This window comes from Oncorhynchus mykiss, chromosome 18, assembly GCF_013265735.2.
Source record: "Oncorhynchus mykiss isolate Arlee chromosome 18, USDA_OmykA_1.1, whole genome shotgun sequence".
Lineage (NCBI taxonomy): Eukaryota > Metazoa > Chordata > Actinopteri > Salmoniformes > Salmonidae > Oncorhynchus > Oncorhynchus mykiss.
Window position 1 is genome coordinate 61,535,477 of NC_048582.1, and position 27,106 is coordinate 61,562,582.

Genomic DNA, 27,106 nt, shown 5'->3' on the forward strand with positions numbered 1-27,106 from the left:
GATAGAGGGCAGTTAGACTGGTAGACTACATTGACTTGTGGTATAGTTTGCAAAAGGAAAAGCATAGTGCATAAGGGAAGTATCAAGACACCTTGACAGAGGGGAGGCGCAAGTGTCTTGGATGGAATACATGATATAGTAAAACTTGCAAAAGGGCGAACGTAAAAAACATAACCCTCCCCAAAGCAAAACAAAAGTTTAACAATCGTTTTGGAAAACCACCACCCTTCCCCTAATAAATGTCGAACTGTCCCTTATAGACAAGCCACCTCAACTTCATGAAAGGCTTTCGTGTCTGAGGAGCAGAGGGTGAGAGTGGAGGAGAGGGAAAAGACAGAGCGCTATGCTAGAAAAATGCGGGGCTCGTCCTAAAAACCTGACGTCAGCAGCACGAGCTTTAATAACATCTCCAGTCCCAGTCCGAGACAGTTGTCCTCGCGGAGGAGATGACAACTAGAAGAAGCAGAATGCCTGAGACTTGTGCAGTGCAAAATATTTTGCTTTTAGAAAAGGAGTAATTCTGGGTTCAATGAATTTAAAATTCCTAACCAGTGATGAGCTGGCTCCTGGTGTGGATTCTTATAGCAGCTGGGATTCAAAAGGTGAGAAAGTGTCATCAGAATTATTTTTTATTAACACGTGGTTTAAACTTTATTTAGCAAATATATTTCTTTCTGAAATACCAGACCTGACTCTTATGATTTATTTAGATTTATTAGGCCTAAATCATTTAATGGGTAAATTTCCAGTGGGGGAAAAAGTACCCAATTGTCATATTTGAGTAAAAGTAAAGATATCTCAATAGAAAATAGTAAAATACAACTTGAGTAAAAGTCTAAAATAATTTGGTTTTAAATATACTAAAGTATCAAAAGTAAATGTAATTGCTCAAATATGTATAAAAAGTCAAATATAAATCATGTGAAATTCCTTATATTAAGCAAACCAGACGGCACAATTGTCATGTTTTTTAAAATTGACTTATAGCCAGGGGCACACTCCAACAATTAGACATCATTTACAAACGAAAATTGTGTTTAGTGAGTCCACCAGATCAGAGGCAGTAGGGATGACCAGGGATGTTCTCTTGATAAGTGTGTGAATTGGACCATTTTCATGTCCTGCTAACCACTCAAACTGTAACTACTTTTTTGCGTCAGGGAAAATGTATGGAGTTCTTTAGGAATGTAGTGGAGTAAAAATACAAGTAATCAGAAATATAAATAATAAAGTACAGATATGCAAAAAAAAAACTACTTAGGTAGCACTTTAAAGTATTTTTCACTTAAGTACTTTCCACCACTGCTAATTTCCACTTAAGATATAAACATAGTCGCTAACGAGGAAAAAGCTATATTGAATATAGAATGGCCTACCAATATGTGATTCCTTAGTCACCTTTAGGCTTCAGAATCAGAGAAGATAATTCTGCAGAATTCACTCCTCTGGCATTGGATCCCGGAATTCCTTTTACACATCTCATTCTTAGTCATACTTTACTGCCACCTTGTGGTTGTGTGGAGTCAGGTTTTGCATTTTACTCCAGATTCCACAAGTTACTGGAAAATACTATTATTTGCATGGCCTCAACAAACAGCAACGTTTCTGTTTGTTTTCTAGTTTAATTGTCCTCATGAAAGATTTTAAAGAACCTCAATAGATTTCAAAAGTTAAAACTGCTCACATCGTCTCTGATTTGCTGGGCTCAAACCTATGTTGTATCACTCACACTCTATCAAGATCATTGACAATTGATTGATCACTTTTTCAGTCTCAGCACTTTACAGCGTTTGATGATATATGTCTGTTTAAGGTCACAAGGTCAAACAAAGGTCACACAAAGGGTCAAAAGGTTATAACCCTGAACACGTTATGGTATTCACGTTCATCTCAACTCCAATTTCAGCTGTCTAGATATGATGGGGGTTAGGAATGATGCAACTATGCATAAATGTACCTAAACCGACATGCACAAAGCTTGTCATCTCATTAGAAAACCCAATTCAACTTCCTGTTATGCCATATGTATATGGATATTATGACATTATTGACTACACCTCTCTACTTTCTCTTCCTTTTTAGGTTAAAGAAGGGAAGCTACATGGAGACAACAAACTGTTAATGTCATGATCAGTTGTTGTTGTGGTCCGTGTGGGTTTCATTACCTTGAGAAATACCCCAAAAAATCATTGTGAGGCGTAAAGTGACATTTTGTGGTTATGTCCCAAATGGCACCCTATTCCCTATATAGTAAACTACTTTTAACCAGGGTCCATACCGCTCTGCTCAAAAGTAGTACACTATATAGGGAACAGAGTACCATTTGGGACATATCTGTGTTCTCTGATGTTGTTGTGTAATTGACAGCCTGATGACAGCTGACTGGGCTTCAGCAGCAGAACCCCCTGGTTACTGGCTCTGTGCTACAACCGTGATTAAGCCTCGTTGATCTGTATTAAGCCTCCTATGCACGTCATGAATTTACTATATATTAACAGAATTCTATTCGAAAAACGTAAAGGAAGCTTAAGAGAAAAAATATGAGAAACTTAGAAGATGATTAAGGGGTCTTTTTTACAATCAATTAATTGGAGATGAATTGTGTGTATAATTTACTTGGATTAGAAGCTCTTTGGTTTTTCTGATATTTAACATGTTGAGGCTGAAATGTAATTAGAGAGGTTTAATTAAGCAATAAGGCACCGGGGGTATGGCCACTATACAGAGGTTAAAAGTTGTTCTTAAAAAAATAAAAAGGAGAGCCGCACACTCTAGGAGCTCAGATGCAAAAATATTTATGTCCAACTGTCTTCATCAGGGTTTTATGACAAACACTGCAGGTTGACTGATTTAGATAGTGTCAAAAGACACACACAGGTGTCTGTAATCATGGCCGGGTGTGGCCTGATATCATTGGTTAATTCGCATATATTTAAACAGCATACAAAAAACATAAATGGATGGCGTACGATCATAGATACAATTTGAATACATAAGCCTAGAAACATTTACAATGAACAGCAAAATCACAATAATCACAAGAATGGCTTCAGATCAAAGTCTACATTGAGACCGAAGGAAGCAAGGGTCTTTAAATGAAAGATCCAGGGAGCCTCTCGTTTTAGGGAGGGTGACATGTTCGATGACAATATAACGTAGAGACGAAATCGAGTGCTTTTCTTCCAAAAATTGGGCTGCAACTGGATAAGTCGAGTTTTTGCAGCTAACGGTGCTATGATGCTCGGGGAGATACGTACTTTTAATTCGCGCTTTGATTTACCCACATATTTTTTACCACAAGGACAAGTTATAAGATAAATAACTGCCTTAGTGGAGCACGTAATAATACCTTTGATTGGGATCTGTTTCCCTGTTTGTGGGTGTTTGAAGGATCAACTTTTAGAAGTGCCATTGCATTGACCACAGCCATTACACTTGTAGTTTCCATCTAGTAGGGGCGCAAATACACTTTGTGCAGGGAAATCTTGGGGTGGTAAATCAGAGTTTACCGATTGATCTCTGAGTTTCCTGCCCCGCGAGAATACGACCAAGGGATGGTGCGAAAACACACTCCCGATACCATCATCGGATCTTAGAATGTGCCAATGTTTGTGAACGATTCTCTTAATTTGTTCAGAGCACTTTGACTAGCGGGTAGTTTGAACGCAAGAATGCTAAGGGTTGTTCTTAAGCACGACCCAACACGGACTTCCTGGACACAGCCCGTAGCCTTGGTATTTTGGCCATATACCACAAACCCCCAAAGTGCCGTATTGCTATTCTAAACTGGTTACCAACGTAATTAGAGAAGTAAAAATAAATATTTTGTCATACCTGTGGTATACGGTCTGATATCCCACGGCTGTCAACCAATCAGCATTCAGGGCTAAAACCACCCAGTTTATACTAGAGAATTCTACCCTAACCTGTATGGGAATCTCCAAGACAAGTTTGTTAAGCAGGGTTGGTCGGCCCATACTGGAGGCAGTGGTTGCTGTTAAGACAGTAACAACAGGAGTTAATATTGTTTTCAATGGGCTGGTTTCCCGGACACAGATTAAGGTTCTGGACTAAAAAGGGATTTCACTTTTGGGAAACCCGCCCAATATGTTCTGATTCTGAAAAAAGCTCCCAAAAATGTGTCTGCTTGTTGAATGTTCAGACATCAGAAATAAGAGTAGTCATATCATTTTGGCCCACAGATGGCATGCAAGGCACAGCCAAAATAGTGTATGACATTTTAAATTAGACCATTAGGCGATCTGGCTACTTGATCTGTAATAATGTGTTGTAGAACACTCTGTGTCCTGACTCATACAAGGAAGTCATGCTCTCTTCACACTCAGACAGTCTGGATCCTAGACTAAGAATCATGTTGATAGCCAGTCTGAGCCAGCGGACGGGCCAGTTTCCTCTGAAGGGACTCATACACTCTGGATCCTAGACTAAGAATCATGTTTGTAGCCAGTATGAACCAGTGGACGGGCCAGTTTCCTCTGAAGGGACTCATGCGGTCTGGATCCAAGACTAAAAAATCCTCTTTATAGCCAGTCTGAACCAGTAGACGGGCCAGTTTCCTATGAAGGGACTCATACGGTCTGGATCCAAGACCAACCGCCATTTGTTTGGTTGTAAAACTCTCCCTGGTGGCTTGTTCATACGGCATCTGTTTATGAGTGCTTTAAAAATGTTCTATTTCGGATCTTTGCGTGAATATATAGTTTGTACAGGCAATATTATGAAATGTTGGACACCTTTTATTGAACTTGTTTTGTCACTTCAGCTATGAACATATGTAATGGATGTGAAACGGCTAGCTTAGTTAGCGTGGGCGCTAAATAGCGTTTCAATCAGTGACATCACTTGCTCTGAGACCTTGAAGTAGTAGTTCCCCTTGCTCTGCAAGGGCCGCGGCTTTTGTGGAGCGATGGGTAACGATGCTTCGAGGGTGAGTTGTTGATGTGTGCAGAAGGTCCCTGGTTCGCGCCCGGGTATGGGCGAGGGGACGGTCTAAAATTATACTGTTACACATACTTTATATTTTCAAAGAAACAATATGAGAAATAGGCAGAATAATATACAGCCAGAATATTATGTAGACAGGGATCAAGTAAAGACTAACCAGTGTTATATTGATGAAATCATTTTTTTAAATGTAGCCTTGGCCATTGGACAGGACTACTAACTCAAGACCTGTGGAACAGCAGGTAGCCTAGCGGTTAAAAGTGTTGGGCCAGAAACTGAGAGGTTGAATCGCCAAGTTAACCAGGTGTGCTTTTGGGCAAGCAACTTAACTCGAATTGCTCCTGTATGTCGCTCTGGGTAAGCATGTCGCCTAAAGGACTAAAATGTCATCGTCTCTCCGTTACCCTGTAATTCAACATTGCTATAAAGAAGGCCTGCAAACCAGACCTTTAAGCCCATACAGGAGGTGCAACATTTATCCAGCCTAATAGGGGATTTGGGTCTATTACGTCGTTGGCCGAACTAGAGGGAGTTAGTTAGGATAGGTTAGAAATGAAAAGATTAAGTAGATGAAATGAATTATGACTTTGTTCCTTGGGGTGAATGAATACTGTTTATGCAAGACTATTATTCTCCAGTACTGTTGCTACTTCAACCGAGTGCTGAGAAGTGTTTTCAATTGTCCCAGATATGGTAGCCTACTCAGGAAAAATACATCTTCGATGTCTGTTCTCTACTTACATGGTTTATTGTGTTACAAGGTCATAGTGTTACACGGTCATGACCATGCCAAACTAAAATATGTATTATGCATATCAAGAGCGCATAACCCTAACTCCTCCTTGTCCCTCTCATCTAGGCCTACTCCCAGACCCAGAATCCCACTGCCATGCTGCCCCTAACAGAACCCACAGACCTGGAGCCATACAACCGGACCCAGTACTGCCACTGGCCCTGTGAGTGCCCCCCGGTCCTCCCCGCCTGCCCCGCAGGAGTGAGCCTGCTCATGGACGGCTGTGACTGCTGCAAGGCCTGCGCCAGGCAGGTGGGGGAGGAGTGCAACGAGGCAGACACCTGTGACTACCATAAGGGACTGTACTGTGACTACAGCGTGGACAAGCCGAGGTACGAAAAAGGAGTGTGTGCCTGTAAGTGTCATTCTAACCTACTAAAGACCGTTGTCTTACGTCAAATCGCATCACTTCTACACCACACTCAACGTGTAGGTGGAATCAACTTGCTATCTGACGCAATACAATGACTAAAGACACCAATCATAAGTCACAGTAACACTGCTATGATCATGTCCCAACATACTAATTGCACATCTAGTAACATAATCCTTGAAGAAAATGAGAAATGCAATGACAAATTAACCATTAAAAAGTGAACATCTTTCATAATCATATTACCCGATGTCATGACATGTTTGTTTTTGTTCAGATATCACTAAAAACAAACGCTGCTACATTATCTTGTCATCATTACCACTGTGTGTCTCTCTGTGATGTAAGACTTCTGTCCTGATCTTATTTGCCAGATATGGTTGGCACAGGCTGCGAGCATGATGGTGTGATCTACCGGAATGGGCAGAGCTTTAAGCCCAGCTGTAAATACCAGTGTCTGTGTGTGAACGGGGCCATCGGGTGCGTGACCCTGTGTACGGACTCCCAGCCCCCCCGGGTGTGGTGCCAGAACCCGAGGAGGGTCAAGATCCCCGGACGCTGCTGTGAACAGTGGATCTGTGACGAGCCCAAGAAGGGGAGGAAGACTGCTCCAAGACATGCAGTGGAGGGTAGGACACAGATCCATCAATCAATCAATCAATTAAGGTTAAGGTCATGTTTTATTATGCCATTTGTAAGTATCAGAATACAGAATACATACATGTCTTTTGTAAGAGCTCTCAACAATCATTCATTTAATCAGTCAATCAATGGTGGCTGGTGTCACTTTAAATGTGAGGACATGCTCATACTAATAGCTTGAATGGAATGAATGGAACAGTATGATACCATTCCAGTCATTACTATAAGCTGTCCTCCCGTCACCAGCCTCCACTGCAGTATGCTACAGTTGATATGTATGTATTGAGAATCTTAAAACACTAATAACACAGGTGCATATTGAGTATTCCTTTGTGAATTGTGAAGCAAAATAGTTTGAGGACAGTGCTTCAGTGTAGCTCACAGGTAGTGCTGCTGTTGCAGCAGTATGTTGTGTGGGTTCTTGGAACAGTATCTGTGGTGGACTAGGGTGTAGCTTGTTACTCCAGGGAGGAACAGAGGTGCAGCTGTGTAAGAGAAGACCAAACGCTTTTCCTGTACACTCTCACTCTCTCTGTGTCTCAGTGTTATTTTTGGGTAGCTCAAGTGCTGAGTGATCCTGGCCAGTAGTGTGCAAAGCCAAAAGAAAACGTGGATTTACTAGAGAATGTTTGTTTTGGTTAAAAATACAAAATTGCAACGAGACCTGTCACCCTTGCACAACTTAACTATCAATCTTGAAGGTAAAAGCACTTCTCATGGCAACAAGCTATTAGGTCCAGTTTTGATGAATAATTATATCACTGCCCATATTCAATTGTTATTATTCTCTGTCTCTCGCTCTTTATCTATTTATCTTTCCCTCTCTCACTCTCACTCACTCTCCTTCTCTCTCTCTCTCTTTCTCTCTCTCTCTTTCTCTCTCTCTCTCTCTCTCTCTCTCTCTCTCTATGTATCTATGTATCTCTCTCTCTCTATGTATCTTTCTCTCGGTATCTCTCTCTCTTTCCCTTTCTCTCTCTCTATGTTTCTCTCTCTCTCTTTCTCCATGTATCTCTCTCTCGCTACCATGTATATCTCTCTCTATCTATGTATCTCTATCTATGCATCTCTCTCTATGTATCTCTCTCTCTCCATGTATCTCTCTCTAATGCTCTCTCTCTATCTAGCTACATATCTCTCTCTATTGCTCTCTCTCTCTAGCTACATATCTCTCTATTGCTCTCTCTCTCTATCTAGCTACACATCTCTCTCTATTGCTCTCTCTCTCTCTATCTAGCTACATATCTCTCTCTATTGCTCTCTCTATCTAGCTACATATCTCTCTCTATTGCTCTCTATCTAGCTACATATCTCTCTATATTGCTCTCTCTCTATCTATCTAGCTACATATCTATCTCTATTGCTCTCTCTCTCTCTATCTAGCTACATATCTTTCTCTAAATTTTATTTGCTTTATTGGCATGACATAAGCTTACTTCGGTGATTTACAATATTAACATAATAAAAATAATACTAACCAATATTGTCAACAATAATCAAGGGTAAAAATGACCATACATTGAACAATGACAATGGCATAGGGGACATGTGCAGGTTGGTTGGTCTGTCAGACACTGTCCCTCCTCTCTCTCAATTCAATTTCAATTTAAAGGCTTTATTGGCATTGGAAACATATGGTAACATTGCCAAAACAAGTGAAGTAGATAATAAACAAAAGTGAAATAAACAATTTACAGTAAAAATGTACAGTAAACATTACACTCACAAAAGTGTCTGTCTGTCTGTCTGTCTGTCTGTCTGTCTGTGTTGATATAGCTCTTCCTGCTGAGACTCAGGGCCGGAGCAGGAACTGTGTGATCCAGACCACCTCCTGGAGTATCTGTTCTAAGACGTGTGGTCGAGGTCTGTCACTGCGCGTCTCCAACGCCAACGAGAGGTGTGAGATGGTGAAAGAGTCCCGCCTCTGCAACATACGGCCCTGTGGGGTGGACATCACCAAGCACATCAAGGTACATGTACTGACGTGCACAGACACACTTCCACGCTCAAATATGCACGCACACGTGGACACAGACACACATGTGCATACATGCATAGAGGTCAAATGTTTGTTCATGCTATCTATATTGAAGAGTTTGCCTAAAAAAATACAACATTCCCAATATTATAGGAACATTACAGAGCATTGATTCAATCATTCAACTTGTCCTCTTTCTCTTTCGCTCTCAGCCAGGGAAGAAGTGTCTGAACATCTACAGAGAAGAACAGCCAAAAAACTTCACAATCTCAGGCTGTGTCAGTAAGCAGCCTTACTGGCCTAAATACTGTGGGGTGTGCATGGCCACAGACGATCGCTGCTGCATTCCCTACAAGTCCAAGACCATCGACGTGGAGTTTGTGTGTCCCAACGGGGCAGTGTTCACCTGGCAGGTCATGTGGATCAACGCCTGCTTCTGTAACCTCAGCTGCAGGAACCCCAACAACATCTTTGCCGAGCTGGAGAATTACTATGGTTACCCTGAGATCGTGAACTGAGACATTTCAATAATTCGCCGTGAGCTTATTAAGGGCTCTATTCAGTCTGGATCGCTGAAGCGTTACAGATTGCACAATAGAAATTTAAAGGTAATTTCTGATTGAGACGACATATGCAGTGTTTACGGTGAATGCAGCCTTCGCTAACAAGAGAACATTGCCTTTAAATTTCAATCACGCTGTAACACTGAACTTCGGTGATACGGAGTAGAGCCCGAAACTTCCATCTACCTACATTTTGATCTTCTTTTCCTTTCCTCAAACGTTTTTTTGTCAGAACTTCCGAAAAATGGTTTTATTTGACGTTGGTATACATAAAGGCAGGTGTTCAATCCGAGGTGTGTTATTAGTGCAGAGCACCATACAACAGACAGTCCGCCCTTTGAAGGCATTTTCCCGGTGTCCGCAGATGTCATTCATGGTAAATGCTCTGATTGTCAGCTCAAGCCTACATTTCCTTTACAAGCCTGTTATAGTGTGCTGCTCTATATCTTGCATTGGATTGAATCGATTAGATTGAATCCCACCCAAAGTATTTTTCTTATAAGAGGATATTTAAACGTGAGGATTTTTTTTCAGAATATCTTTATGGTCTGTATAGGGTTGCTTTGGGAATGAGTGTGACATATTTTAGTTGTAATTTATTCAATACTAAATGATTGAAAAAATGTTGCCATACAGGTATTTTATGAAAGTCACAGTAACAAGTTTCACGAAATCTCGTCCACACTCATGTAAAGATTGGTTTGATCACGTGGCTCTGAATTGAATGATGAGTAAGAGACGGCGTGAGATGCTACTATAGAATGCATGTACTATATACGGTTAAATATCCATCTGTGGAAGGTGTGGTGTCATTCTTACAAGGTCACATTCTACGTATGATCATTGAAGTAATCACAACACCAGGACAAAAAGTTATAGGTTTTTATTTATTAAATAAATACAAAACTGTTATGCCATATTTAATGCTTCTCATCTACAGCATTAGGCAGTTGTGCATCTTTAAAAAGCGATGTAGGCCTGTGTTCTACAAAGCCGGCAAGTGTTGCTGTAGTGCACGTAAGAGTGGGAGGGTTTTTGATACGTTCTAAGGAGGACTATCCTCACATTACATTATGTGGATCTATCGGCTTGACTCTCTCAAATCCTTCACGACAAAATAACTTTAAGTCAGAGAAGGTTTCCATGGCACATCATCTTTGTTCTGCCGTGCTTGATTGCATAGAAAACATTTACATACACACACAAAAAATATCCAAAATATTTTTTTTTGCCTGAAGCCATGATCTATTACTAAAGCAATAGGATTCAAAGCTGTTCAATTTAGGTTTTTGTTGAGTTTGATTAATGAAAATAATAGCGTATTATGGAATGTTCTAGAATAGAACAGTTACAATGGTTTGATTCCACAGAGTTGACAGATACAGAACATCCAGGAGACTTAACTCAAAATGAATGGACAACATCATAAAACAGAGGAATGGTTACAGGAATGTGTTGTATGCACATGATACATTTCCGATTCTCTCCTTCCCACGGTTTCAAAGACGAATATCAATTTGAGCAAAAAAACTTTATCCACTTGCCTCTCTTTTCTTTCTCCACATCTAGGCCTAACACTGTCTATCCTAAATCACACATAACATGAATTATAACACTGACAAGTTAATGAACAATAACAATGAGAACAGAAAGAAGCACTCCTTTACAGTCAGGTACGTATTTAAGAAAACTGTGTCAGATGTGATAAAACACTACAAACAAACAAAAAAAAAGAAAAATGTACAAACTGGTGTACTAGGTACTCGCTCTGCTGCAACAGCTTTCTCCCACATTCTCTGTTGCGGTGTAGCTCAGCTGCGTTGCCCCTAACACCTAGATATTCCACTGGACTCTGCAATTGGGAAGGGATCAGTTAATTTCAGTTTTTTTTCCCCTCTACAGAATTTCCTTTATTATGCCGTAGTATATACTTGCATATCTTTACAAAAACAACTCTTTGCATTGAATGGAATGGAATCGTGTGTGTGTGTGTGTGTGTGTGTGTGTGTGTGTGTGTGTGTGTGTGTGTGTGTGTGTGTGTGTGTGTGTGTGTGTGTGTGTGTGTGTGTGTGTGTGTGTGTGTGTGTGTGTGTGTGTGTGTGTGTGTGTGTGTGTGAGAGAGAGAGTGGTTAGTGGCAGTGCAGCAGGAACCAGAGGGCTGGAGGTTAAAGGTCGAGGGTAAGGGTCGTCTAGCAGGACACTTCGGTGGACTTGAGAGCGGCGCTGCTGTTTGCTGTGCCTTCCATACTGTCTGTGTGGGAGCGGCCACGCTTCTCGTTGGTGTGAGACCGGCTTCGGTTTCCCTCGTTGGTGTGAGACCGGCTTCGGTTTCCCTCGTTGGTGTGAGACCGGCTCCTGTTGCCTTCCATGGAGTGGATGCTGGATCCGGACGCCGTGCGAGAGCGGACCAGTCTGGTCATGCTGGCAGCAGGCACTGAGGGAAGGAGGAAGAGGAGAGAAGGAGGAGGAAAAGGAGGCAGGGGGAACAGGAGGAGGAAAAGGGGCCATAGGAGGAGGTGGAGGAGGCAGGGGTAAATAGGAGGAGGAAAGGGGGCCATAGGAGGAGGTGGAGGAGGCAGGGGGAACAGGAGGAGGAAAAGGGGCCATAGGAGGAGGTGGAGGAGGCAGGGGGAACAGGAGGAGGAAAAGGGGCCATAGCAGGAGGTGGAGGAGGCAGGGGGAACAGGAGGAGGAAAAGGGGCCATAGGAGGAGGTGGAGGAGGCAGGGGTAAATAGGAGGAGGAAAGGGGGCCATAGGAGGAGGTGGAGGAGGCAGGGGTAAATAGGAGGAGGAAAAGGGGCCATAGCAGGAGGTGGAGGAGGCAGGGGTAAATAGGAGGAGGAAAAGGGGCCATAGCAGGAGGTGGAGGAGGCAGGGGGAACAGGAGGAGGAAAATGGGCCATAGGAGGAGGTGGAGGAGGCAGGGGGAACAGGAGGAGGAAAAGGGGCCATAGGAGGAGGTGGAGGAGGCAGGGGTAAATAGGAAGAGGAAAGGGGGCCATAGGAGGAGGTGGAGGAGGCAGGGGTAAATAGGAGGAGGAAAAGGGGCCATAGCAGGAGGTGGAGGAGGCAGGGGTAAATAGGAGGAGGAAAGGGGGCCATAGGAGGAGGTGGAGGAGGCAGGGGTAAATAGGAGGAGGAAAAGGGGCCATAGCAGGAGGTGGAGGAGGCAGGGGTAAATAGGAGGAGGAAAAGGGGGCATAGGAGGAGGTGGAGGAGGCAGGGGGGAGAGGAGGAGGAGGAGAGACAGGGTTAATGATCCATTCACACTCCTGTGTCCATGGTCAGCTGGATTCCTATTGAGGGCATTATGTAATATATTATATTTAATCATTACAGAACAGGTAACAGACTTCCTGTTGTCTAAATGTCTAATCTGAAGGTGAAATTACTAATCTCATCTCCTAGTTCCAGACAATGTCATTCTTACAGGTTGTCGTGAAGACCCATATTATTAGTTGGCAGCAACACTAATAGGGTAACAGGCTTTTATATTTCTACATACCGAATGTTAATATAATTACTGGTCAGTGTTGGTTACACAGAGAGAGTGTGTACTTACTGTAGCCCATTCCCTGAATGAAGTACTTGAAGGCCTCTGTCAGCTTTGCAGGCTGTCGAGAGAGCAAATGAGAAAGTTAGGCCCTTTTTCCCCTGTTATTATCCACATAATGACATATCAACTGACAGGTTCGTGGCATATCCTACAGACGCTGTGATAACGAGAGGCGTATGTATGACAGCTGTTGTAGCAGAAGGTGCTGACCTGGGTATAAACTCTCCAGCCTGACGTCCGTGCCTCATTGCTACTGTCACTAATGCTCTTAAGTGAAGCTGCCCTGTATTAGCCCCCTAACTGTTATCCCTTGGCCTCCGTGAACGTGTTAACAAGCTAGAAACACACCTGGTCAACCATGGGCAGGCCTCCACAATCAGCCATCTGGATGGAGGAGGGGAGAAAAGAAACAGGCTATGAGTTAGGAGTCAGTTAACACCTCACGGGGTGCGTCATTCAAGAGAGCAGAGTTAAGGTAGCACGTCATCAGCGGGACGACATTAGTCACCCGCCATTACTCTTCATTACACAAAACAACTTCCCATTTAATATTTAACACTGTCTCAGCAAACAACAAGTTCCATTAACAACACGTGTCCATTAACATCACATGTCCATTAACATCACGTGTCCATTAACATCACGTGTCCATTAACATCACGTGTCCATTAACATTAACAACACGTGTCCATTAACATCACGTGTCCATTAACATCACATGTCCATTAACATTAACAACACGTGTCCATTAACATCACGTGTCCATTAACATCACATGTCAATTAACATTAACAACACGTGTCCATTAACATCACATGTTCATTAACATCACGTGTCCATTAACATCACGTGTCCATTAACATTAACATCACATGTCCATTAACATCACATGTCCATTAACATCACGTGTCCATTAACATCACGTGTCCATTAACATTAACAACACGTGTCCATTAACATTAACAACACGTGTCCATTAACATCACGTGTCCATTAACATCACGTGTCCATTAACATTAACAACACGTGTCCATTAACATTAACAACACGTGTCCATTAACATCACATGTCCATTAACATCACGTGTCCATTAACATCACGTGTCCATTAACATTAACAACACGTGTCCATTAACATCACGTGTCCATTAACATCACATGTCCATTAACATCACGTGTCCATTAACATTAACAACACGTGTCCATTAACATCACATGTCCATTAATATCACATGTCCATTAACAACACGTGTCCATTAACATCACGTGTCCATTAACACCACGTGTTCATTAACATTAACATCACGTGTCCATTAACATTAACAACACGTGTCCATTAACATCACATGTCCATTAACATCACGTGTCCATTAACATTAACAACACGTGTCCATTAACATCACATGTCCATTAACATCACGTGTCCATTAACATTAACATCACGTGTCCATTAACATTAACAACACATGTCCATTAACATCACGTGTCCATTAACATTAACAACACGTGTCCATTAACATTAACATCACGTGTCCATTAACATTAACAACACGTGTTCATTAACATTACCATCACGTGTCCATTAACATTAACAACACGTGTCCATTAACATCACATGTCCATTAACATCACATGTCCATTAACATCACATGTCCATTAACATTAACATCACGTGTCCATTAACATCACGTCCATTAACATCACGTGTCCATTAACATTAACATCACGTGTCCATTAACATTAACAACACGTGTCCATTAACATCACGTGTCCATTAACATCACGTGTCCATTAACATCACGTGACCATTAACATTAACATCACGTGTCCATTAACATTAACAACACGTGTCCATTAACATCACGTGTCCATTAACATCACGTGACCATTAACATTAACAACACGTGTCCATTAACATTAACAACACGTGTCCATTAACATTAACAACACGTGTCCATTAACATCACGTGTCCATTAACATCATGTGTCCATTAACATCACATTTCCATTAACATCACATTTCCATTAACATCACATGTCCATTAACATCACGTGGCCATTAACATCATGTGTCCATTAACATCATGTGTCCATTAACATCACATGTCCATTAACATCACATGTCCATTAACATCACATGTCCATTAACATTAACAACACGTGTCCATTAAAATCACATGTCCATTAACATTAACAACACATGTCCATTAACATCACGTGTCCATTAACATTAACATCACATGTCCATTAACATCACGTGTCCATTAACATCACATGTCCATTAACATCACATGTCCATTAACATCACGTGTCCATTAACATCACGTGTCCATTAACATTAACATCACATGTCCATTGACATCACATGTCAATTAACATCACGTGTCCATTAACATCACATGTCCATTAACATCACATGTCCATTAACATCACGTGTCCATTAACATTAACATCACGTGTCCATTAACATCACGTGTCCATTAACATTAACATCACGTGTCCATTAACAACACGTGTCTATTAACATCACGTGTCCATTAACATTAACAACAAGTGTCCATTAACATTAACATCACGTGTCCATTAACATCACGTGTCCATTAACATCACGTGTCCATTAACATCACGTGTCCATTAACATCACATGTCCATTAACATTAACAACACGTGTCCATTAACATCACGTGTCCATTAACATTAACATCACGTGTCCATTAACATCACGTGTCCATTAACATTAACATCACGTGTCCATTAACAACACGTGTCCATTAACATCACGTGTCCATTAACAACACGTGTCCATTAACATCATGTGTCCATTAACATTAACATCACGTGTCCATTAACATCACGTGTCCATTAACATCACGTGTCCATTAACATCACGTGTCCATTAACATTAACAACACGTGTCCATTAACATTAACATCACGTGTCCATTAACATCACGTATCCATTAACATCACGTGTCCATTAACATTAACATCACGTGTCCATTAACAACACGTGTCCATTAACATTAACATTGCGTGTCCATTAACATTAACATCACGTGTCCATTAACATCACGTGTCCATTAACATCACGTGTCCATTAACATTAACATCACATGTCCATTAACATTAACAACACGTGTCCATTAACATTAACAACACGTGTCCATTAACATTAACATCACGTGTCCATTAACATCACGTGTCCATTAACATCACGTGTCCATTAACATTAACATCACGTGTCCATTAACAACACGTGTCTATTAACATCACGTGTCCATTAACATTAACATCACGTGTCCATTAACATTAACAACACGTGTCCATTAACAACACGTGTCCATTAACATTAACAACACGTGTCCATTAACATCAACATCACGTGTCCATTAACATCACGTGCCCATTAACATTAACAACACGTGTCCATTAACATTAACAACAAGTGTCCATTAACATCACGTGTCCATTAACATTAACAACACGTGTCCATTAACATCACTTGTCCATTAACATTAACAACACGTGTCCATTAACATTAACAACAAGTGCCCATTAACATTAACAACACGTGTCCATTAACATTAACATCACGTGTCCATTAACATTAACAACACGTGTCCATTAACATCACGTGTCCATTAACATGAACATCACGTGTCCATTAACATCACGTGTCCATTAACATTAACATCACGTGTCCATTAACATCACGTGTCCATTAACATCACGTATCCATTAACATCACGTGTCCATTAACATCACGTGTCCATTAACATTAACATCACGTGTCCATTAACATCACGTGTCCATTAACATCACGTGTCCATTAACATCACGTGTCCATTAACATTAACATCACGTGTCCATTAACATTAACAACACGTGTCCATTAACATTAACATCACGTGTCCATTAACATTAACATCACGTGTCCATTAACATCACGTGTCCATTAACATTAACAACACGTGTCCATTAACATTAACATCACGTGTCCATTAACATTAACATCACGTGTCCATTAACATTAACAACACGTGTCCATTAACATCACGTGTCCATTAACATTAACATCACGTGTCCATTAACATTAACAACACGTGTCCATTAACAACACGTGTCCATTAACATTAACAACACGTGTCCATTAACATTAACAACACGTGTCCATTAACAACACGTGTCCATTAACATTAACAACACGTGTCCATTAACATCAACATCACGTGTCCATTAACATCACGTGCCCATTAACATTAACAACACGTGTCCATTAACATTAACAACAAGTGTCCATTAACATCACGTGTCCATTAACATTAACATCACGTGTCCATTAACATCACGTGTCCATTAACATTAACAACACGTGTCCATTAACATCACGTGTCCATTAACATCACATGTCCATTAACATTAACAACACGTGTCCATTAACATCACGTGTCCATTAACATCACATGTCAATTAACATTAACAACACGTGTCCATTAACATCACATGTTCATTAACATCACGTGTCCATTAACATCACGTGTCCATTAACATTAACATCACATGTCCATTAACATCACATGTCCATTAACATCACGTGTCCATTAACATCACGTGTCCATTAACATTAACAACACGTGTCCATTAACATTAACAACACGTGTCCATTAACATCACGTGTCCATTAACATCACGTGTCCATTAACATTAACAACACGTGTCCATTAACATTAACAACACGTGTCCATTAACATCACATGTCCATTAACATCACGTGTCCATTAACATCACGTGTCCATTAACATTAACAACACGTGTCCATTAACATCACGTGTCCATTAACATCACATGTCCATTAACATCACGTGTCCATTAACATTAACAACACGTGTCCATTAACATCACATGTCCATTAATATCACATGTCCATTAACAACACGTGTCCATTAACATCACGTGTCCATTAACACCACGTGTTCATTAACATTAACATCACGTGTCCATTAACATTAACAACACGTGTCCATTAACATCACATGTCCATTAACATCACGTGTCCATTAACATTAACAACACGTGTCCATTAACATCACATGTCCATTAACATCACGTGTCCATTAACATTAACATCACGTGTCCATTAACATTAACAACACATGTCCATTAACATCACGTGTCCATTAACATTAACAACACGTGTCCATTAACATTAACATCACGTGTCCATTAACATTAACAACACGTGTTCATTAACATTACCATCACGTGTCCATTAACATTAACAACACGTGTCCATTAACATCACATGTCCATTAACATCACATGTCCATTAACATCACATGTCCATTAACATTAACATCACGTGTCCATTAACATCACGTCCATTAACATCACGTGTCCATTAACATTAACATCACGTGTCCATTAACATTAACAACACGTGTCCATTAACATCACGTGTCCATTAACATCACGTGTCCATTAACATCACGTGACCATTAACATTAACATCACGTGTCCATTAACATTAACAACACGTGTCCATTAACATCACGTGTCCATTAACATCACGTGACCATTAACATTAACAACACGTGTCCATTAACATTAACAACACGTGTCCATTAACATTAACAACACGTGTCCATTAACATCACGTGTCCATTAACATCATGTGTCCATTAACATCACATTTCCATTAACATCACATTTCCATTAACATCACATGTCCATTAACATCACGTGGCCATTAACATCATGTGTCCATTAACATCATGTGTCCATTAACATCACATGTCCATTAACATCACATGTCCATTAACATCACATGTCCATTAACATTAACAACACGTGTCCATTAAAATCACATGTCCATTAACATTAACAACACATGTCCATTAACATCACGTGTCCATTAACATTAACATCACATGTCCATTAACATCACGTGTCCATTAACATCACATGTCCATTAACATCACATGTCCATTAACATCACGTGTCCATTAACATCACGTGTCCATTAACATTAACATCACATGTCCATTGACATCACATGTCAATTAACATCACGTGTCCATTAACATCACATGTCCATTAACATCACATGTCCATTAACATCACGTGTCCATTAACATTAACATCACGTGTCCATTAACATCACGTGTCCATTAACATTAACATCACGTGTCCATTAACAACACGTGTCTATTAACATCACGTGTCCATTAACATTAACAACAAGTGTCCATTAACATTAACATCACGTGTCCATTAACATCACGTGTCCATTAACATCACGTGTCCATTAACATCACGTGTCCATTAACATCACATGTCCATTAACATTAACAACACGTGTCCATTAACATCACGTGTCCATTAACATTAACATCACGTGTCCATTAACATCACGTGTCCATTAACATTAACATCACGTGTCCATTAACAACACGTGTCCATTAACATCACGTGTCCATTAACAACACGTGTCCATTAACATCATGTGTCCATTAACATTAACATCACGTGTCCATTAACATCACGTGTCCATTAACATCACGTGTCCATTAACATCACGTGTCCATTAACATTAACAACACGTGTCCATTAACATTAACATCACGTGTCCATTAACATCACGTATCCATTAACATCACGTGTCCATTAACATTAACATCACGTGTCCATTAACAACACGTGTCCATTAACATTAACATTGCGTGTCCATTAACATTAACATCACGTGTCCATTAACATCACGTGTCCATTAACATCACGTGTCCATTAACATTAACATCACATGTCCATTAACATTAACAACACGTGTCCATTAACATTAACAACACGTGTCCATTAACATTAACATCACGTGTCCATTAACATCACGTGTCCATTAACATCACGTGTCCATTAACATTAACATCACGTGTCCATTAACAACACGTGTCTATTAACATCACGTGTCCATTAACATTAACATCACGTGTCCATTAACATTAACAACACGTGTCCATTAACAACACGTGTCCATTAACATTAACAACACGTGTCCATTAACATCAACATCACGTGTCCATTAACATCACGTGCCCATTAACATTAACAACACGTGTCCATTAACATTAACAACAAGTGTCCATTAACATCACGTGTCCATTAACATTAACAACACGTGTCCATTAACATCACTTGTCCATTAACATTAACAACACGTGTCCATTAACATTAACAACAAGTGCCCATTAACATTAACAACACGTGTCCATTAACATTAACATCACGTGTCCATTAACATTAACAACACGTGTCCATTAACATCACGTGTCCATTAACATGAACATCACGTGTCCATTAACATCACGTGTCCATTAACATTAACATCACGTGTCCATTAACATCACGTGTCCATTAACATCACGTATCCATTAACATCACGTGTCCATTAACATCACGTGTCCATTAACATTAACATCACGTGTCCATTAACATCACGTGTCCATTAACATCACGTGTCCATTAACATCACGTGTCCATTAACATTAACATCACGTGTCCATTAACATTAACAACACGTGTCCATTAACATTAACATCACGTGTCCATTAACATTAACATCACGTGTCCATTAACATCACGTGTCCATTAACATTAACAACACGTGTCCATTAACATTAACATCACGTGTCCATTAACATTAACATCACGTGTCCATTAACATTAACAACACGTGTCCATTAACATCACGTGTCCATTAACATTAACATCACGTGTCCATTAACATTAACAACACGTGTCCATTAACAACACGTGTCCATTAACATTAACAACACGTGTCCATTAACATCAACATCACGTGTCCATTAACATCACGTGCCCATTAACATTAACAACACGTGTCCATTAACATTAACAACAAGTGTCCATTAACATCACGTGTCCATTAACATTAACAACACGTGTCCATTAACATCACGTGTCCATTAACATTAACAACACGTGTCCATTAACATTAACAACAAGTGACCATTAACATTAACAACAAGTGTCCATTAACATTAACATCACGTGTCCATTAACATCACGTGTCCATTAACATCACGTGTCCATTAACATCACGTGTCCATTAACATCACATGTCCATTAACATTAACAACACGTGTCCATTAACATTAACATCACGTGTCCATTAACATCACGTGTCCATTAACATTAACATCACGTGTCCATTAACAACACGTGTCCATTAACATCACGTGTCCATTAACAACACGTGTCCATTAACATCATGTGTCCATTAACATTAACATCACGTGTCCATTAACATCACGTGTCCATTAACATCACGTGTCCATTAACATCACGTGTCCATTAACATTAACAACACGTGTCCATTAACATTAACATCACGTGTCCATTAACATCACGTATCCATTAACATCACGTGTCCATTAACATTAACATCACGTGTACATTAACAACACGTGTCCATTAACATTAACATTGCGTGTCCATTAACATTAACATCACGTGTCCATTAACATCACGTGTCCATTAACATCACGTGTCCATTAAAATTAACATCACATGTCCATTAACATTAACAACACGTGTCCATTAACATTAACAACACGTGTCCATTAACATTAACATCACGTGTCCATTAACATCACGTGTCCATTAACATCACGTGTCCATTAACATTAACATCACGTGTCCATTAACAACACGTGTCTATTAACATCACGTGTCCATTAACATTAACATCACGTGTCCATTAACATTAACAACACGTGTCCATTAACAACACGTGTCCATTAACATCAACATCACGTGTCCATTAACATCAACATCACGTGTCCATTAACATCACGTGCCCATTAACATTAACAACACGTGTCCATTAACATTAACAACAAGTGTCCATTAACATCACGTGTCCATTAACATTAACAACACGTGTCCATTAACATCACGTGTCCATTAACATTAACAACACGTGTCCATTAACATTAACAACAAGTGCCCATTAACATTAACAACACGTGTCCATTAACATTAACATCACGTGTCCATTAACATCACGTGTCCATTAACATTAACAACACGTGTCCATTAACATCACGTGTCCATTAACATTAACATCACGTGTCCATTAACATCACGTGTCCATTAACATTAACATCACGTGTCCATTAACATCACGTGCCCATTAACACCACGTATCCATTAACATCACGTGTCCATTAACATCACGTGTCCATTAACATTAACATCACGTGTCCATTAACATCACGTGTCCATTAACATCACGTGTCCATTAACATCACGTGTCCATTAACATTAACATCACGTGTCCATTAACATTAACAACACGTGTCCATTAACATTAACATCACGTGTCCATTAACATTAACATCACGTGTCCATTAACATCACGTGTCCATTAACATCACGTGTCCATTAACATTAACATCACGTGTCCATTAACATTAACATCACGTGTCCATTAACATTAACAACACGTGTCCATTAACATCACGTGTCCATTAACATTAACATCACGTGTCCATTAACATTAACAACTCGTGTCCATTAACAACACGTGTCCATTAACATTAACAACACGTGTCCATTAACATCAACATCACGTGTCCATTAACATCACGTGCCCATTAACATTAACAACACGTGTCCATTAACATTAACAACAAGTGTCCATTAACATCACGTGTCCATTAACATTAACAACACGTGTCCATTAACATCACGTGTCCATTAACATTAACAACACGTGTCCATTAACATCACGTGTCCATTAACATTAACATCACGTGTCCATTAACATTAACAACACGTGTCCATTAACATCACGTGTCCATTAATATTAACATCACGTGTCCATTAACATCACGTGTCCATTAACATTAACATCACGTGTCCATTAACATCACGTGTCCATTAACACCACGTATCCATTAACATCACGTGTCCATTAACATCACGTGTCCATTAACATTAAGTGTCCATTAACATCACGTGTCCATTAACATCACGTGTCCATTAACATCACGTGTCCATTAACATTAACATCACGTGTCCATTAACATTAACAACACGTGTCCATTAACATTAACATCACGTGTCCATTAACATTAACATCACGTGTCCATTAACATCACGTGTCCATTAACATCACGTGTCCATTAACATTAACATCACGTGTCCATTAACATTAACATCACGTGTCCATTAACATTAACAACACGTGTCCATTAACATCACGTGTCCATTAACATTAACATCACGTGTCCATTAACATTAACAACTCGTGTCCATTAACAACACGTGTCCATTAACATTAACAACACGTGTCCATTAACATCAACATCACGTGTCCATTAACATCATGTGCCCATTAACATTAACAACACGTGTCCATTAACATTAACAACAAGTGTCCATTAACATCACGTGTCCATTAACATTAACAACACGTGTCCATTAACATCACGTGTCCATTAACATTAACAACACGTGTCCATTAACATCACGTGTCCATTAACATTAACAACACGTGTCCATTAACATTAACAACAAGTGCCCATTAACATTAACAACAAGTGTCCATTAACATTAACAGCACGTGTCCATTAACAACAAGTGACCATTTCCCTTAGCCTCTGAACAGCTAACACAGTTAACGTTGGTAAAACGTGCCCATTTGGTCACAGCCGGGGGCATGCCTTTCATAGGTAAGCCTAAGTAGGTCAAACAGGAAGAATTGTGATATGGGTCATGTTCAGGAACCAAACAGGGGTAAACAAACTCAAACAGGGAGAACTCTAGCTCGACTTGGTGTAATAAATAATGCACATTTTTGTTTTCCGTTGCGAAACGTTTTATATTACATGCCTAATGAACAGGACCCTGGAGGCTGGGTACAGCAGCAGTAGCCTCAGCCTATGGCAAGGCTAGCAAATCAGTCACCAGGTCATTACTGAGCTACTGGAAGCTTATCAGTGATTGCCTTTCCATGATCCGATCTGTTATGAGCAGCAGGAGGGAGATTGTTGGAGGCCACTCACCTTCAGCAATGTGGTCTTTGTCGGGTCCAGCTTAGTATTGCACTCCACCTGTGGACGCAAAGTACAGAGTCTAATTTAGCGACTAAATATCATTAATTTACCATAGCAGAGAACTAAATAGGTAGTCAAATTAAAGGAATTGGGGGAGTAATATTTCATTGCTAGAATTGTTTTAGTTGTGTTTGACTTCTTTCCCTATTTTGTCCCATGTTTGAATCATAAACTACATTTTTAACCTTCCATTGTTAATCTTTAAAAATCTCCTGTTAACTTAGGTGAATGTTCAACGCATCAACACGTGTTCCTAGGGACCGGGAATTAGGACCAGAGGCATTATCGTTAATGATTTGTTTATGACATTTAGGATTACAGAGTGTGTACTTTAACTTACCACAGCGTCAACGGCCGGAGAGCTGTCTCCTACCACCAACAGAGAAGGACACCTGAGAGCAATAACAGGAATTGGAACAAATTTCAACCTGTTGGGTTAGAGGATTACAGGGCCAAGAGTTTCCTTGACTATGTGACCAGGCTATAACTAGGGCCCAGAGTTTCCACGTCAGGGAAAACTAGCAATATGCCATGTGAGGTGATTGAGGTATAGTGAAAGTCAGAAGGTTTGGAACTCACGTCAGGGTTCTGACGGTGACTTTTCCACCAGGAATGGGCCTCTCAATCTCCAGATCCCGCCGGCTGGGATGGGAAAAGGTGGGATATCAGTGAGGCACCCAATTAACATACATATATTACAAATATAATAAATATACTATTAAACACGAGACATTGAATATATTAGAAATACATAGTTAATATATATGTTCATAGGCAGTGTTCAATGTACTCTGGAAGACTTTGAAGACTTGAGTATGTATATAAAATATATACTGAACAAAAATATAAAACGCAACATGTAAAGTGTTGATCCCATGTTTAATGAGCTGTCACACAACACAATGCCACAGATGTCTCAAGTTGAGGGAGCGTGCAATTGGCATGCTGACTGCAGGAATGTCCACCAGAGCTGTTGCCAGAGAATTGAATGTTAATTTCTCTACCATAAGCCGCTTCCAACATCGTTTTAGAGAATTTGGCAGTACGTCCAACCTTCCTCACAAACGCAGACCACGTGTAACCACACTAGCCCAGGACCTCCACATCCGGGCTTCTTCACCTGCAGGATCGTCTGAAATCAGCCACCCATACAGCTGATCAAACTTTGCACAACTGAATAATTTCTGCACAAGCTGTCAGAAACCTTCAAGGAAGCGCATATGCTTGCTCGTTGTCCTCACCAGGGTCTTGACCTGTCTGCAGTTCGGCGTCATAACCGACTTCAGAGGGCAAATGCTCACCTTTGATGGCCACTGGTACTCTGGAGAAGTGCGCTCTTCACGGATAAATCCCAGTTTAAACTACACTGGGCAGATGGCAGATAGGGTGTATGGCGTCGTGTGGGCGAGTGGTTTGATGATGTCAACGTTGTGAACAGAGTGCCCCATGGTGGTGGTGGGGCTATGGTATGGGCAGGCATAAGCTACAAATAACAAACACAATTGCATTTTATTGATGGCCATTTCAATGCACACAGTCACCGTGACGAGATCCTGAGGCCCATTGTCATGCCATTCATTGGCCGCCATATCCTCATGTTTCAGCATGATAATGCACGGCCCCATGTTGCAAGAATTTGTACATAATTCTTGGAGCTGAAAAATGTCCCAGTTCTTCCATGGCCTGCATACTCACCAGACATGTCACCCATTGAGCATGTTTGGGATGCTCTGGTTCGAAGTGTACGACACTGTGTTCCAGTTCCCGTCAACATCCAGCAACATCCCACAGCCATTTAAGAGAAGTGGGACATCATTCCACAATCAACAGCCCAATCAACAAACTCTAGGAGATGTGAAGGAGATGTGTCGCGCTGCATGAGGCAAATGGTGGTCACACCAGATACTGACTGTTTTTTCTGATCCACACCCCTACTTTTTCTTTAAGTTATCTGTGACCAACATATCTGTATTCCAGTCATGTGAAATCCATTGATTAGGGCCTAAAACATTTATTTCAATTGACTGACTTCCTTATATGAACTGTAACTCAGTAAAATCTTTGTAATTGGTACCTTTTGCTTTTCTATTATGTTGATGAGTAGTCAACGTATGCTCATGGTATTCTTAAGTAATAAGGCTTGAGAAGGTGTGGTATATGGCCAATATACCACGGCTAAGGCCTGTTCATATGCACAACGCAACGCCGAGTGCCTGGATACAGCCCTTAGCCGTGGTCTATTGGCAATATACCACAAACCCCAGAGGTGCTTTATTGTTATTATAAACTGGTTTACAAAATAATTAGAGCAGTAAAAATACATGTTTTGTCATTTATTTACCTGTTGTAAGCTTTAACAAAGTGTTGAAGGTTGTACTGGTTCATGTCATTCATGATGTGATGGCGGTAGGTGGCAATAAGGTCATGGTTGTTGGAGATTTCCTCCTACAGAGACAATAATAAACACCTCCTCAGACTCTGATCTAGTGACACAGTACTGAACATTCTAAGCCAGTTTATATCTATGTAGCCGACAATTAGAATAGATTCAGTGGGATTATGTTGACGTGATTTGCAGTTTCAATCATCGTCTCTATCTGGGGGCTCACTGCTTACCTTTCCGAAGAGATGGCCGATGAGCATGTCAGGCAAAGGAGTGACCTGAAAAGAGATTCAAAAGCAGATTTATATCACAGCAACGATCAATCATATGCTGTATACACATACATAGTTATGTGATGCTTTGTTGAAATGGGTAGAGAATGTCCCTAGCTGATTGGGCGGGTGGGACTTTTGTGATTTTGTGACAACTGTTGACAATGTAAAAAGGGCTTTATAAATCAAAGTGGATTGATTGTTGTGGATCTGTGGTTGTGTGGACTTCAGGAGATGTATAGTACCTTGTTTGTAGCCCAGTCCATCCACCCCTCAGCACAGGGGTTGATATTAATCAGAACCAGGCCTTCCACCAACGTGGGGTAGTCCAGCTAAAAACAGAAACAAACATTCAGTCACTGACTTCTTAATGGTGAAAATATTTTTTAAAGTACTCGTTGAAACTTCAAAGGGGTCGATTTTATTCACTATACTCATTGAAACCTC

At 40.4% G+C, this 27,106-nt stretch overlaps 2 protein-coding genes across 4 annotated transcripts in view; one reads left to right on the top strand and one right to left on the bottom strand.

The window, feature by feature from the left end:
* The first annotated feature begins 401 nt into the window (after positions 1-401).
* On the top strand, positions 402-10,222 carry LOC110496658 (CCN family member 4). 2 transcript variants are annotated; one of them, XM_021572678.2, is made up of 6 exons: positions 402-602; positions 2,083-2,145; positions 5,825-6,113; positions 6,506-6,760; positions 8,550-8,743; positions 8,964-10,222. In XM_021572678.2, the coding sequence occupies exons 3-6, from the start codon at positions 5,855-5,857 to the stop codon at positions 9,267-9,269; spliced, it is 1,014 nt and encodes a 337-aa protein (XP_021428353.2). In that variant the 5' UTR covers positions 402-602; positions 2,083-2,145; positions 5,825-5,854; the 3' UTR covers positions 9,270-10,222. The 2 variants fall into 2 exon arrangements, with proteins under 2 accessions (XP_021428353.2, XP_021428352.2); XM_021572677.2 differs by lacking the exon at positions 2,083-2,145.
* The window catches only part of LOC110496659 (protein NDRG1), a 42,189-nt gene continuing 25,265 nt past the window's right edge, over positions 10,183-27,106 (bottom strand). For both annotated transcript variants that reach the window (XM_036953443.1, XM_036953444.1), the window contains 9 exons: positions 26,905-26,991; positions 26,621-26,665; positions 26,346-26,449; positions 24,584-24,646; positions 24,345-24,396; positions 23,954-24,001; positions 13,220-13,255; positions 12,878-12,929; positions 10,183-11,748 (listed from right to left, as the gene is read on the bottom strand). In XM_036953443.1, coding sequence (XP_036809338.1) covers positions 11,504-11,748; positions 12,878-12,929; positions 13,220-13,255; positions 23,954-24,001; positions 24,345-24,396; positions 24,584-24,646; positions 26,346-26,449; positions 26,621-26,665; positions 26,905-26,991 — 732 coding nt within the window. In that variant the 3' untranslated portion in view covers positions 10,183-11,503. The remainder of the gene's footprint in view (positions 11,749-12,877; positions 12,930-13,219; positions 13,256-23,953; positions 24,002-24,344; positions 24,397-24,583; positions 24,647-26,345; positions 26,450-26,620; positions 26,666-26,904; positions 26,992-27,106) is intronic.